Source organism: Neofelis nebulosa, chromosome 14 (assembly GCF_028018385.1).
Source record: "Neofelis nebulosa isolate mNeoNeb1 chromosome 14, mNeoNeb1.pri, whole genome shotgun sequence".
In the NCBI taxonomy this organism is placed as follows: Eukaryota; Metazoa; Chordata; class Mammalia; order Carnivora; family Felidae; genus Neofelis; species Neofelis nebulosa.
Window position 1 is genome coordinate 67,987,014 of NC_080795.1, and position 15,034 is coordinate 68,002,047.

Here is a 15,034-nt window from a genome sequence, read left to right on the forward strand (position 1 = left end):
TCTCACTTCATGCAGTTAATGTTACCTGATTACAGATGGAAAACCGCAAGGTATTTTTGAGATGATGCTGGATGGCCATGGACTGAGTTCTCATGTGCCATGCCAGCCTCCCACGGGGGGGCACTTCCAAACTCCTTATGTATTGGGCAACAATTTGCTGTAAAAACAATTTTTTTTTTAATGTTTCTTTTATTTGAGAGAGACTGTGAGCGGGGAAGGGGTGGAGACAGAGGAAGACGGAATCTGAAGCAGGCTCCAGGCTCCGAGCTGTCAGCACAGAGCCTGACACGGGGCTCGAACTCACGAATGGCAAGATCATGACCTGAGCCAAAGTCGGACGCTCAACCGACTGAGCCACAGGCACGCTGGGTGACCGTTCACTTTTAAAATTCTGTGCTGGGCCTTGACTAGGCCGGGCTGCTGGGGTGGGGCTCAGGTGGCTGGGGAAGAGGGGGGGAAGGACGGAAGGAGCAGCTGAAGTTGGAGAGACACCCAGAAGGCATGCTGGGAACTGCCCCCTCCCCACCCCCCGCCGGGGTTCTATGGCTGGAAGAGAACAGTGAACCTCAGACACCAAGAAACTTCCACAGTACATAGTCCGTGGAGCGTATGGTCTCTGTTTGGTCCCGGTCTGGCCATCACCTGTGCCTGCCAGCCTGTTGTGGGGGTATCCATGGGACCTACCAGATTCCTCGCTTACCTTCCAGAGGTTTTTTTGTTTGTTTGTTGTTTTTTTAAACGATGAATACACAGTTTTGGAATCATAGGCAGAAGGACCCCTTTAGGTACTGGCAATTACTATTTTACTGAAAATCCCGAATTGCACAAATAGTTCTTTAGAACATAAAACTAAATGGATTTATATGTAACAATTACATTCGGCATTTATAAGAGGCAGTACAAAAATGTATTCTGCTCCTACATGATACAAATTGCATATAATACCATGATTTAAACAGTATTAATTATATGAACGAGTGCCGTGAGATACATCTTAATACCTGACGTTTCCCACAGTTAAGGGGAGCGATGCAGTTCTACGAGCAGCTGAGTTTCTTCATTTCTAAATTCATTTTAGTCATGGGAAGATTGAAGGACAAGCCTCTGCCCGAAGACGCAGATGTCAAAAAAGTTACAGGACTGTTCTGAATTCATCAAAGATGAAATTAGGCACGTGTGCTTCAGCAACCTAAAAAGAGTAAACAGAAGAGTTACTTTTTCCCTAGTGTTCTGATTCAGAACAAGGTCAGAATTTTCCACATGCAAGGAAAACAAAAACCCCCTTGGCAGCAAGGTGGGTCTCAGGCAAGTGGACTCGCAGGGGAGGAGCACTCCCTGAAACCGCTGCCTCGCGTTGCTGTCCTTCCTCACACTGGTGCCTAGCTCCTCGGCCCTGCTGGCATCCGAGGGAACGTTCTACGGTGCTCCCGCCTCCAAACGCGCCAGGTGTGAGCTCCTCTGCTCGGCTCAGCTCTCAGGCTCTCCGGCTCCCCGAGGCACTTGAGGTGCTAGGAATGCACACGCCTCTGGGAAGTGCTGACAGGTGATCTCAGGTCACCTCACAACTGATCTATGACCCACCTGGGAAGAACAGCGTGTCCCAAGGGACAGGTCGGTGGGGGGGGGGGGGGGGGGGGCGGGGCGGGTAAGGGCCTCAGCACGCAGTCCTGAACTGTTCTTGGGGGAAGCCCGAGGAGGGGTGGGTAGGGTGAATGGGTGGGATGTAGGGCTAGGTGATCTCCAACTGCTAGAAATTGGAAATTTTTTTATTTTTATAGACGGCAAGAGCATGAGCAGGGGAGAGGGGCACAGGGAGAGAGAAAGAATTTTTTTTTTTGTAAGTTTATCTTGAGAGAGCATGAGGTGGAGAGGGGCAGAGAGCGAGACAGGAAGAGAATCCCAAGCAGGGTCTGCACTGTCAGCGCAAAGCCCAACATGGGGCTTGAACTCCCAAACCATGACATCATGATCTGAACCAAAATCGAGACTCAGATGCTCAACTGGCTGGGCCACCCACCCATGTGCTCCAAAATTGGTTATTTTTTAAAAGCAGCGTTTAATTTTTTTTCCTGGTTATAAAGGGATCATCTGCTACTCGGAGGAAATTTAGCAAATGCGGAGAAGTGGAAAATGTTAATAAATAATCTTTAATCTTAAACCCTTAAAGAGAAAACTCAAACTGGCAATTATTTTGTACGAATCCCTCCAATTTACACATAACACATACTCAAAATTAGGATCACATAACCTTGTGTCCTTTGCCTCTGCTAAATCTTTTGTTGTTGTTTACTCATTTATTTTGTGGGAGAGAGAATCCTAAGCAGGCTCTGCGCTGAGGTAGGGCTCGATCCCACGAACTGTGAGATCATGAACCTGAGCTGAAATCAAGAGTCGGGACGCTCAACTAACTGAGCCACCCAGGTGCCCCTGCCTCTGCTAAATCTTCTGTAATGAACATCCCTGCACACGCATCTTGGTGAACTTTTGCACATATACCCAGCAGATACATTCCAAGCAGTTGAACTGCACGGACCAGGTGAGAATATTACGAGTTATTTTTGCATTAAGCCAAATGGCCCTCCCATAGAATAAACAATTTACATTGCCATCAACAGTACTGAGAAGTTAAGAAGTCCTAGTTCTCTAAAGATTTCCACGCAGCGGGCGCCCAACATTTTACTTTTTACCAATATGATGCGTGGAAACGGTAAGTTTTACTGTTATTTTGATGTGTGACACCTGAATTAAGGTTGAACATTTTTGCAAATGTTTATTGGCCATTTGTATTTCTTTTCCTGAAAACTGCCTATTAATATCCCTTGTCTTTTTTCCCCCCCTCCTATTGGATTGGTTATCTTTTTCTTCCTGATGTAAAAGAACATGCCACACATCAAGAAAACTGATCCTCTGTTGATATTTTCCCCATTTTTTTTTTAAGTTAAGAGACACTTGACAGAATTGTTTCATTACATTCAGCATTCATGAGATCAAATCTCTAAATCGTTTCCTTTATGGTTTCTTCCTTTGGTGTTTATATAGAAAGTTGTGAGAGCTCATACATAGTTGTATAAAATTTTTGTGTTTACTGGTTCTATTTTCCATACTAGCTGTATGGATATAAGAAAGATGTGAAGACACTAAGTGGCTATTTTTTGACTATCACATAATGAACTAACGGTGCTAGCACTATTGACTAAAATATTTCCTTACTCCCCTAATTTATGATGCTACTTTCCCTTACATGCAGCTGTATGTAAGGAGGCTACATATTCTTTTTTGTTTAAAATTTTTTTTAAATGTATGTTTATTTTTGAGAGAGAGAGAGAGAGAGAGAGAGAGAGAGAGAGAAAGAGACAGACTGTGAGTGGGGGAGGGGCAGAGAGAGAAGGAGACACAGAATCCCAAACGGGTTCCAGGCCCTGGGCTGTCAGCACAGAGCCCAACACGGGGCTCGAACTCACAAACCGTGAGGTCATGACCTGAGCCAAAGTCAGGCGCTTAACTGACTGAGCCGCCCAGGTGCCCCAAGGAAGCTACATATTCTGATCGATTGATTCATCTACTGAGTTTCATACCACTGCCACACTATTATGATTTTTGTAGTTTTACAATAGTTTTAAGTATTTGGTATGTTTTAAATGTCTTCTTTAAAAACAATCTACTTTTGGTCTGAGTTCTATAAAATGTTTAAAAATCCCCCCCCCCCAACGTTACAAAAATTATCTGGGATTTTGATCATAGCTGCAATAAACCTATAAACGAATAAAAACTACTCTTTGAGTTTCCTTATTCAGAATGATGGACTCTGAATTTTTATACTTTGTTCTAAACTGTTATTAAAATATCAAAAATAACTTATTTTTTCTAAACCGTGTTTCTTGCAGCGTTTTAGCTTTTTTTTTTTTTTTAAAGTTTGCGAGACAGTGAACTCGTGAGTGGGAGAGGGGCAGAGAGATGGAGAGAGAATCCCAAGCAGGCTCCGCGCTGTCAGCACGGAGCCCAATGTGGGGCTTGATCCTATGGACCACGAGATCATGACCTGAGCTGAACTGAAGCGGTTGACGCTTAACCGACTGAGCCCCCCAGGCGCCCCTCCTGTAGAGGTTACTACTCCTGGCTACGCTATTTCCTTAATTCTGCGAATGCGATCTTTTTCACACCATGTGTTTGCGTTAGTTATTCGTGCATTTACCCTGTACATTCTCTAATCAACTTTTCTGTAGTCTTAAATTGGAACAGTTTTCCACATGATTCCAGCGGGTATTCAAGGAAGACAATTACATCCTCTGTGAACAATACAAATTTGTCTTCCTTTGTGCATTTTTTAATTGTCACTTGGTTTATTGCCTTGAACCTGTACGGCCAAAGCCGTGGTGAGAGTCGGTACTGCTAGATCACTGTTACGGCGCCGACTTCAGTGGGGACGCCGCCAGCGTTTCACTATTGCGGAAGATGTCGCCAGTTAATTTTTAAAACGTCGTCTTTGGCTGTTGTTATGAAAAAGTAACCTACTAATTAAAAAAAATCAGAATGGCTTTTCGGAATCCATCAAAAGTCTTTTGTATTTTAGTACGAAGCTCTGCACTTTGAGCTGAAACTTACCAAAGTGGAATTATTAGTGAGAAAGGAACAGGAAAGACTATCTTGGGGAGTAAAAAATGAAGCCATTTTTGGAAACCCTGGGTAAATATGTTAGTTGTGGTGTGAACTGAACTGAACTTGCTGTGGGAAGCGGGGGAAAAACCACCCACACAATTATTGCCTCCAGGATTCCCTCCTGGACTGCCCATCTATTCCTCTGGAACCAGAAGCAGGGCTGGGTGAGCTGCTTGGGAGGGGGGCGCGGTAGGGAGGGAGGAGGGGGGTAGGTGCGGTGAGAGTCGGGCTTGTGAAACACCAAACGCAGTGAAAGGAGCACTCACAGCTGCGGGCAGAAGGAGGCCAGGGGGGCTCAGAGCATCCACTGGGATAAGCTCCTGGACTGTACCCCTAGTGAGTCCAGGGCCGCTCTTATTTTTAATTAAAAAAAATTTTTTTAATGTTTATTTTATTTTTGAGAGAGAGAGAGAGAGAGAGAGAGAGACAGAGCATGAGCAGGGGAGGGGCAGGGAGAGAGGGAGACACAGAATCGGAAGCAGGTTCTGGGCTGTCAGCACTGAGCCCAATGTGGGGCACCAACCCATGAACTGTGAGATCATGACCTGAGCCGAAGTTGGACGCCTAACCGACTGAGCCACCCGGGCGCCCCTCCAGGGCCACTCTTAACGGCCCCTTTTTACAAAAAGGGCTTTAATATCGTCCTTTGTCTACTGCTTACCCTCCTAGGTAGCTTTGTGTACCGAACATAATCCTCCAGAAACAGGAGGGCACCCACAACGTCCGCAGGCATTTCGGGTATCTTCTGGCTGCAACAGAGAACAGTCTGGATCAATGCACCGCTTTGCACGTGGTGGGCCCTCAGTCAAAATACTGAGACTAGAGAAACGACAGACCACTAAAGTCAAAGGAGAAAATCTCTAGAACATCCTCTCGATTCATATCATTATCCTGTGGGTGTATTCCCAGAACATAACCCAGAGGATGCAGACTGTGCCGAATGGCTTACGTGGGCCTCCACCACACGGCCCCCGCTGTCCGTCTAGACTCACTGCTCACCACCCTGCACTTCGTGATTCAAGAACTGGCAGGTCCCTGAACAGGCCGCGCTTCCCCAGCCCCCGGTCTCTGCGGCTCCATTTGCTCTGCACGCCTACTTGACAAGTAAATTTCTAGGCATCTTGCCAGTTCTAGCTTAGGTTCTTCCTCCTTTGAAAGGCCTCCCTCACTCCTCTGGGCAGATGGCCTTTTCGTACGCTTTGAGCATACTCAGTATTCTCCCCCAAGTCTCGGAGGTTTTCAGTTGTTTGTATGTTGGTTTCCTCGAGGGCCTGGGTCCTGTCTTTAGCCTTCTCTCCTCAGCATCTGGGACGGCACCTGCCCCCTACTGTACATTCGAAGGGGTCCAGTACAGCGTCCAGTAACTTCCCATACGGATCCTACTCGTTCACTCACACAACCGCCACGCTGCCCAAACCGTTCCAGAGCTGTGGATGCAGCAGAGGACGTGACAGGCTTCTCACGGAGCCTACACCCTTTCTTTACAGCGGAAGGAATCTTCAGCTCTTAAAACGATTTCTAATTTACGTTATAGAACGGCATTTTCTGATTAATGAAGGATTTCATGGAATTGGATTACTGATTAGTTTCTCGGATGATGTTTTGCTTTGGAAAAGCAGGTTGAAGGGTGGTTACACCTGGAAAAAAGCTGCCGCTGCTCTCGATCTTTCAGTGCAGGACCAGGGCGGCGAGGGAAAGGGAGAGCCTCCGTGCATCCCACGCTCCTGATGTCACTGCACTTGAACAAACCAGAAACCGAGCCGCGGCCTGATGCCCGTCTCCTGGTGACCTCTGTCAGGGTCACCGGTAACAGGCTGTGCTACAGCCATGCTTTGTAGTCACTGGTGAGGAAGAATCAGGAAGGATTTGCCAGCTCCTGACAGATGGGGGACTGGGGTTGGGGTGGCCCGTGTGGAGGTCACTTCCCAATCGCCTTGGACCAAGCTGACTGCAGCCCTGGCTTCCTCTTCATGGTCCGGAGCCAGATGCACTAGGTTTTTGGGTGCTCACTGCTGCCCTTTGCAACCGACCTCGTTTTGCAATTGCTGCAATTCCATTTCCGAGACTTCCCCATCCTTCTGAGCTACCTTCTGTTTTTTAATTGTTAAAAAGTCAGCTGTTGGAAGCAAGTCTCAGCATACGTCCTAGAAAGACACCCAGCGTCCGTCTGTCGTTGGGTCCGCTAACTAAGATGGGGCAGAATTAGCCTGACTGATGCTTTCGGGGAAAAGAGGTCAGGGGTTGAGAAGGTTGCAAGAGGTCAAGAACCCGGTCTTGCAATTCTAGCCACACTGCACTCCACACGGGACCTGGAATGAAGGAGCTTATGACCCCTCCGCTTTAAGGGGTCAGCTGTTTTTGGAATCCCGGTGTGGGTTTGGGAAACCACATATTAAGTGGTGGGATTACCAACTGGAACCCCCAGAAGAGGTCACGGATGCGGTGAGTGGCCACAGCGTGGTGCACAGGAACAGGTGGAAGTCAGCTTATCTAAAGGAAAAGACCTAAGGCAACAGCTGACACTCACAAAGGAAGGAGACTGTATTTCTTCTAATTTCAGAGCGTGGAGGGAGGCCCAGAGAGCGAAATCTCAGAGAGACAGGATGGAATTTTCCATTCATCACAGTCAGCCGCTTTCCAGTGACCAGGGCTGTGTGGCCTTGAGAGGTGATGAGTACCTCACCCAGGGGGGTGTCCGAGCAGATCTGGATGGTTCCTGCCAGGGGCATCTGAGCGCTGATTCACATCCTGGCTGAGGTAAACTAAACGGCCTCTGAAATCACGTCCAGTCAGGGGTGCACTGTGAGGACCTGTAAGGTCATTCCCATCAGTCTTTAAGTTACACTGACCCAAGTGACCAGGCGTACGGTACTCTTCCAGACGTTGGATGTGCAACATGCCAGAGAAATTTAGTCAGGTGGCCTGACCCTTCAGGGTAACAGAGGAGGCTCCGGACCCGGCAACTCCTGCAAATAACTGTTTTTTTCTATCCCAGAGAAGCCACATTTTCGGGGGGCGGGAAGAAGAAAGGGTTTACGAGCCTTGTATCCCATAGGGGCTTTGATGTGACTTCTGTTTCCTCATACACCAGGAACCCAGGCCGTGCCCAGGCTGACACGGACGTGCTCCCTGACTCCCGCTGAAGGCTGTGGGGCCATCCTATGCCAGTGGCCCGGCCAGAGGGCCGGGCTCCCTGAGCTCTGAGCACAGCACCCAGGACAGCAGAGGAACAGGCCTGCACTCTCTTCCCCGCGGGGGTCGCGAATCCTGGTCATGACTCGTCCTTGTAAAATCTCACTGTGGGCTCCCCCAGCAGAGTGACTACGGATGGGTTGTCTTTAGTTGCTCTGAACAAGGTGGGCCCTGACTTGCTTTGCACAGCAGGGTGACAGCAAGTCCCATCTCTACGAGGGAGACAACAGGAGGAACTTCGCACGCAAGGTTTATAGCCCATTCTGTAACATTGATTCTGTTCTTTCCAGACCGGCTTTCGGTACCTTGTGCACTGCTCCACTGTGGAGCGGATAAACTGGCCGATCAGCGCCAGGAACTGCTCGGTGTACCGGGAATGAAACTGCTTCAGCAGGGTGAGCAATCCCAGGACGAGCGGCGGCCAGTCCACGGGGTCCGCGGGTTTCCGGCAGACCATTCCTGCAAAAGGAGCGACAAATCACAAATTATGCCGCCAAAGCCATGGGCTTGCCTTTGGCGATGTTCATTCAGCATGAATGCTTGTGAATGTCAACATGTCTGGGGGCCGCGCCTGCACTGGCAGATGAACTGGGGAACAACAACTCTGGACTACTGTTTGAATTCGGCCCGGGATTGCTGGGGGCTTCCGGTGGTCTGATCCAACAGAGTCAAACGGTTACTGATTTTTATAAGCATCGTCACTGTCTCTTTTGGATAATACAATAACACACGCCGTTGCAGACAAGTTTAAAGATCTGTATCTTTAAAGGGAAACGAGAAAGTAAAAATTAGCTACAAGCGACTTCTGTTCATGGCAGCATGGCATGTTGTCCACGCTGAGCCAGTCTCTTAAACGAAAACAGTCTGAATCCCGGATAACATTTCTAAGACGTATCTTTAAACACAACGCGGAACGTTATGTGATTAAAGAATCTGCAGAAGCCTGCACGGTGGAGGAAGGAAATTCGTGGAATGGGTGAGTGCCAAAACTGGCTTTTTCACTAAGGACTTCTGCCCAAATCTGGAGGCCTTGGCCTTCTGCCCGGATGGCCGCTTGGGGAGCAGGAGCTACAGCTTAGGGTCTTTGAGGGGAAAGAAACACAATGTTGAAAAAGAACAAAGTTGGAAGACTTACATGGCCTGATTTCCAGACTTCTTATAAAGTTATAGTAATTAAGGCAGTACGGGCATGAGGATAAATAGATCAATGGAACGGAACAGAAAATCCAGAAACAGTCCCACCCTTACAGGAACAATCGGATTTCCACACATATCCAAACAATTCAATGGAGAACAAGAAATCTTTTCAACAAATGGTGCTGACACTGGATATCCTCACACTGTACGTAGAAAGTAATTTTAAATGGACCACAAACCTCAACGTAAGGGCTAAAACCACAAAGCTTCTAGAAAAAAACCATAGGAGAATATCTTCGTAACCTTAGGGTTAGTCAAAGATTTCTTAGACCGGACACAGAAAAGGACAATTATAAAGGACAAATGGATAAACTGGACATTATTAGTATTAAAATTTTCTGCTCATTAAGGTCACCAGTAAGAAAATAAATAGGTGGGGTACGCCAGGGGGGTTCAGTCACTCAAGCATCTGACTTTGGCTCAGGTCATGATCTCACGGTTCATGGGATGGAGCCCTGCATGCAGAGCCTGCTTTGGATTCTCTCTCTCTCTCTCTCTCTCTCTCTCTCTCTCTCTCTCTCTCAAAAATAAACATTAAAAAAGAAAAAGAAATGGAGCCATGTGAGTAGTGTGTACCATTTAGATTAAAAAAAAAAAAGAGTACCCATAAATATAAATAACTCCTACAACCTAGTGATAAAAAAGCAATCAACCTAATTTAAAAACAGGCAAAAGACATTAACGCTTAACAAAGAAAGATATAAAGAATGGCCAAAAAGCACGCAGCATCGTTAGTCATTAGGGGAAGGCAAATTAAAAACCACAAGATACCATACACACCCAACAGATCAGTTAAAAGTAAGACGACTTACGTTGCCAAACGCTGGTGGGATGTAAAATGGTCCAGCGCTTTGGAGAAAGGCGTTAAAACTGGCCAGACCTTCAGATCCCATCTCTGGGCTCTTGTGAAGACCGGAAACTCTCTTACTTAACCCAGAGATGACAAAACAAGTTATCCTGACTTCCCTAACCTGGGCCTTGGCAACTCTGAATTTGCTCAAGGATCTACCATACAAGACAATAAAGGCAGTCAGAACATGGAGAATTAACCCTTTCCAGGCACACAGCGACCACGATGCTTCACAAAAGGAACTTCCGCTCTGAATGCGGCACCGTGGAGATGCTTCCTTAAAGGACAGACCAAGGCAGGCAGGGGTTTCTTAGATCAGTCTCGAGAGCAACACTCGCAAGGTGAAATACATGTTTTCTTGCGGTCCAAACACCCGGATGTTCCTTCCTAGTCCTCTTTTTCATTATTTTGGTCCCCAGATTAACACATCAGTTTAATTCATGAAAATAACTGCAGTCAGATAGAGATACATCTCCAGGACACTAAAGGTTTCATTTGTTTTGTTTTGTTGAGAGATCTGGGAATTCAAGGGAATACTTCCTATAAGCAGCTGTACAATGAAAGAAATACTACCTAAGAATGAGACCAGTGAACAAACACTCTTTAATAAAAACAAGATTATCTTTATGCACTGACAATCCATCACTATAAAGGATCATATATTCTTTTTCTTTTAAAGTTTTTATTTATTTTGAGAGAGAGAATGAGCAGGGGAGGGGCAGGGCTCAAACTCACGAACCATAAGATGGCGACCTGAGCCAAAGTCAGATGCTCAACCGACTGAGTCACCCAGGTGCCCCAGAAGTATCATATATCCTTGTTTAGTTGTAACAGGGACCACAGAAGGAGAACGTGGCCCGGAGTCTTGAGATGAACTCTTAAAGCCACCTTGGGGTGGTTCTTTACCCTGATTTTGACCGATATACAGAAAAGGGGTTAGCATCAGTGGAACACTTGCTCCGGGCCAGGTACCGTTTCTGGTTGGCCCTGAGAGGTTAAGTAACTTGGCCAAAGTCACAAGGTGAGCCCTGGGAAGTGAGCAGTGGGAGAGCCAGAAACCGGACACATGTCTGTTCCTCATTCTTGCAGCAGTATTTATGGGGTCACCGTGCCCTGCAAGTCTGTGCCAGGGACAGGTACTGTTACGGGAGCTGTGCCTGGGATCAAGGAGTATTTTTGAATCAGAGAGTAAATAAAAATCCTAAAGAGACTCCACATCTTCCTAAAAGAGCTTATGAATTAGGAAGAGAAATACTTCAAGCAAGAAATTCATTTCGGAACTTCTAGTTAAAAAATAATAGAGTTACATTTATAGAAAAGCTCTTAAAATACTTCTAAAGTAAATTGAACTCTATAGCAGACTTTACAAAGCTCCACTTTGATACAAAGTCTGGAGGCAGAGGAAGTACCTGGGAATCTATTAGAAAAGTAAGAGATGATAAAAAATACTCAAGGGAAAGTGCCCAATGGCAAAACAATTCGGGCTATGTTCCTGGACAGGACACACACACTGGAAGGTCCTGGTAGCTCTTGCTCATACCGAGTATTTTCATATGGCATCATATACACGTCTTAAAGTTTCAATATTCTGGTGTCGGTCTTCTCTCCTTCACCGTATCGTTACTTTTCATACCGCAGCTCCCGATACACACGGGAAGCTCAGGACACTTGTTGTGAGAAGGAAACATTAACCAAGTTTCTCTCACACCATGATCAGCTGCCTCAACATTAAGGAAAGGAGAGAAGCAAAGATCCCACACATTTTACAGGTTGGATAATGTTTGGAAATTAAAGGCGGACCGTACTTAGTTCGTGGTAAATCCACTGTAGGGGGACCCGGGTGGATCAGTCAATTAAGCGTCTGACTCTTGATTTCGGCTCAGGTCATGATCTCATGGTTTGTGAGTTCGAACCCCACATCTGGCTGTGCACTGACAGTGCGGAGCCTGCTTGGGATTCTCTGTCCCTTCCTCACTCTCTCTGAAAATAAATAAATAAACTCAGGGGCGCCTGGGTGGCTCAGTCCATTAAGCATCCGACTCTTGCTTTCAGCTCGGGTCACGATCTCATGGCTTTGTGGGCTGGAGGCCCGTGTTGGGCTCCATGCTGACAGTGGAGCCTGCTTGGGATTCTCTGCCTCCCTCTCTCTCTGCCCTTCCCCAACTGGTGCTCTGTCTCTGTCTCTCTCAAAATAAATAAACTTTAAAATAAACTTAAAAAAAAAAAAAGGCAAATCCACTTTCCACATCACGAAGGAGCATCATATTTCACAGGCCCAAAGACAGGCACTTTATAAACACACAATGAAGGGGCGCCTGGGTGGCTCAGTCGGTTAAGTGTCCGACTGATCAGGTCACGATCTCACAGCTTGTGGGTTCGAGCCCTGCATCAGGCTCTGTGCTGACAGCTCGGAGCCTGGAGCCTGCTTCGGATTCTGTGTCTCCCTCTCTCTCTGCCCCTCCCCTGCTCACACTCTTGTCTCTCTCTCCCTCAAAACTAAACATTGAAAAAAAATTAAAAAATAAAAACAAACACGCATCGAACTAAGGAAAGGGCTCGTAGGTGACGCAGCATTCTCTGTACAAAGAGCTGTTTGGTTAGGTATGAATCCACTGTTACTGTCACTTATGGCAAAAAATGTCATACGGTACCTAGGTTCTTGTTGTACTGAAGTTTTGGCAACTGCGCGATCAAAAATAGGAAGTTGACAATTGGAAAATAGGGTAGGCGCTTGGTTGTTATGTATATCTGGAAAGAGAAAGGGAAGCAAAATTGATGGTCTCTTCACCGTGCGCGATACCGCAGAGCACATTTTCAAACGGGAAGCTTCCACGTTATTTCATTTTGCTCTGCAGACTACCTAAAACTAGGAGGGTTCCGTTAATTTGCCGCCTTCAGAGTTTCATTTAACGCCACTGACCCCTGCAAACATAAATCCCTATATACAAATCAGCCCTTCTGGGAAGGGAACAATTTTGCCTAGAGAATAGCAGTTATTTTCCCCGGGAATCCTCTTAATGTCGTGAACAACGGGAGAGGGGGGATGGGCTAAATGGGTGAGCGGCACTAAGGAATCTACTCCTGAAATCACTGTTGCACTAGATGCTAATTTGGATGTAAATTAAAAAAAAATAAAAAATAAAACAAGTTAAGATAAAAAAAAATAAAATGAAAATAAAGAAGAAGAAGAAGAAGCAAAAGAAACAACCGGAGAGGGGAAAGTGTGATGAAAGCAAAATACACAAACTCAACCGAGAGCTGTAGGGAAGGACAGAGGGAGGGAGGGGGGAGGGAGGGAAAGGGTTGGGCAGAAGGAAAGAAGGAAAGAAGGAAAGAAGATCCACCCAGCCAGCGAGTGGTATTAAGTAAGTAGAAAGCAAGCAAATGTCTCCTGTGTCATTCGCTTTCCCTTGTGCGATGTCACAGAGAAGTCTCCGCCCCCCCCGCCCCCCACCAGGTCTTGTGCAGCCGGTACAGTCAGGTACAGTCAGGGCAGATCCCGCTGTCTCCCTGCTTCCCTCACTGCCCTGGCAGGCAGCGTGGCACTCTGGCCAGCAGCCCCAGCTCTGCTCCAACTGGCTGGCTCTGCCGCATACGCTACGGCGGAGCCCCGGTGAGGTCATCAGCCTCTCGGCCTCAAGTTCCTCACCCAACAACGGCACGTTTCGTGGAGCTGCTGAGATGGAGTGACATGACCCACGGTCGGGGTTCACAGTGCTTGGCACGTGGTGAGCACTCAAAAAAAAAAAATGTCAGCTGCTATTCAGGCTCATGATCTTTCATCCAAACCCGGGGGGATCATATAGATTTTACAGATTTTAGAGAAGTAATAAGGGGTGTAGGTAACACCTTACCACCGAAGTCATCAGTATTTCTGCATCAAAACATGAATATTCACAGAAGCATAAACAGCCTCATGTTAGTTCGGGACAAGTTTTGCCACCAAATGAGATCTGGCACCAACTTGTGAAAAGACTTTCAGCTCTCAGAGGTTTCTGGAAACTACAAGTACAAAAAAGCGTCCGCGGCCCCCAGATGATGGCTGTGATTACTATCAGCCACGGAGGGAAGCGTGTTTGGGCATCAAGGATCAATGCCATCATTTAGCAGCAATTCAAATCCCCAACCCCGGACAAACCTAAAACCGATCTCCCACAGACAGAGTACTTCTCACTTTTTAAGGAACTGCGGCAAACACCGTGTCTCTCGATTCCCATGGCCCCTATCAGGCAGGGAAGGTGTGATTCTCCTGTTACTCGTGGGAGATTGAAACTCAGGGAGAGTGAGGGCTTAAGAGAAGGGAGGTTCCGGGATTGGAACCCAGGTTCTCCCAATATTTTAGCAAGTGACCTGCTATCCGGGCCGGATCCCCCTCGGTACCATGCACCTCCCACCACTCTGTTCCTTATTTTAATCGTTGACCTTATTCAGTGGGTTGTGGATGCCGGCTGCCTCCAGGTAGGCTGTGATCTCATACAAGAGTGTGTTGTCTTCTTTGGGGTAAGGAAGTGAAGGGTCTTGATAGTGGGCTTCGATATCTGCTAGGAGAGCCCTAGAGGAGAGACACAAAACAACACGAAGCAGGGATAAATGTTAGCGATGAACGCAATTCACGTAGCAGTCAGTACGGGCTATGACGTCATCTTTCGGGGCCTCAGTTTTCTGATCTGTGAAACGAAGGCTTGATCCTTCTAGTTCTCAATTTCTGTACCTGTGACTGGTTATAAGTGGAAAATTTGACCTAGTATTGTTTTATCTTTTGGAGTTAACCCAAATCAAATGCTTTTACTGTTCCAACTTTTTTGATTAGAAAGAATTTTGTTTCTTATTATTTAATGTTTGACAGAGCGTGAGCAGGGGAGGGGCAGAGAGAGAGGAGGGCAGAAGATCTGAAGCAGGCTCCGTGCTGACAGGCTGATGGTGGCAAGCACGATGTGGGGCTCGAACCCACAAACTGTGAGATCACGACCTAAGCCGAAGTTGGCCCACTCAACTGACTGAGCCTCCCAGGTGACCCTCACTGTTCCAATTTTTCTGAACTGACTGAACTGTTTTCAATACCTGCTTTGTCAAAAGCACTGAGTTACTTATTTATTATTAAAAAAAAAGTTTGTTTTAATTTTATGGAGAGCACACACG

At 46.8% G+C, this 15,034-nt stretch overlaps 1 protein-coding gene across 1 annotated transcript in view; it reads right to left on the minus strand.

The window, feature by feature from the left end:
* Window positions 1–786: 786 nt before the first annotated feature.
* WASHC5 (WASH complex subunit 5) overlaps window positions 787–15,034 on the minus strand; it is a 63,950-nt gene continuing 49,702 nt past the window's right edge. The window contains exons 25-29 of the mRNA XM_058699031.1: window positions 14,318–14,447; window positions 12,547–12,643; window positions 8,154–8,307; window positions 5,318–5,405; window positions 787–1,189 (exon numbers count right to left, since the gene is read on the minus strand). Of these exons, the coding sequence (XP_058555014.1) occupies window positions 1,133–1,189; window positions 5,318–5,405; window positions 8,154–8,307; window positions 12,547–12,643; window positions 14,318–14,447 (526 nt within the window). The 3' untranslated portion in view covers window positions 787–1,132. The remainder of the gene's footprint in view (window positions 1,190–5,317; window positions 5,406–8,153; window positions 8,308–12,546; window positions 12,644–14,317; window positions 14,448–15,034) is intronic.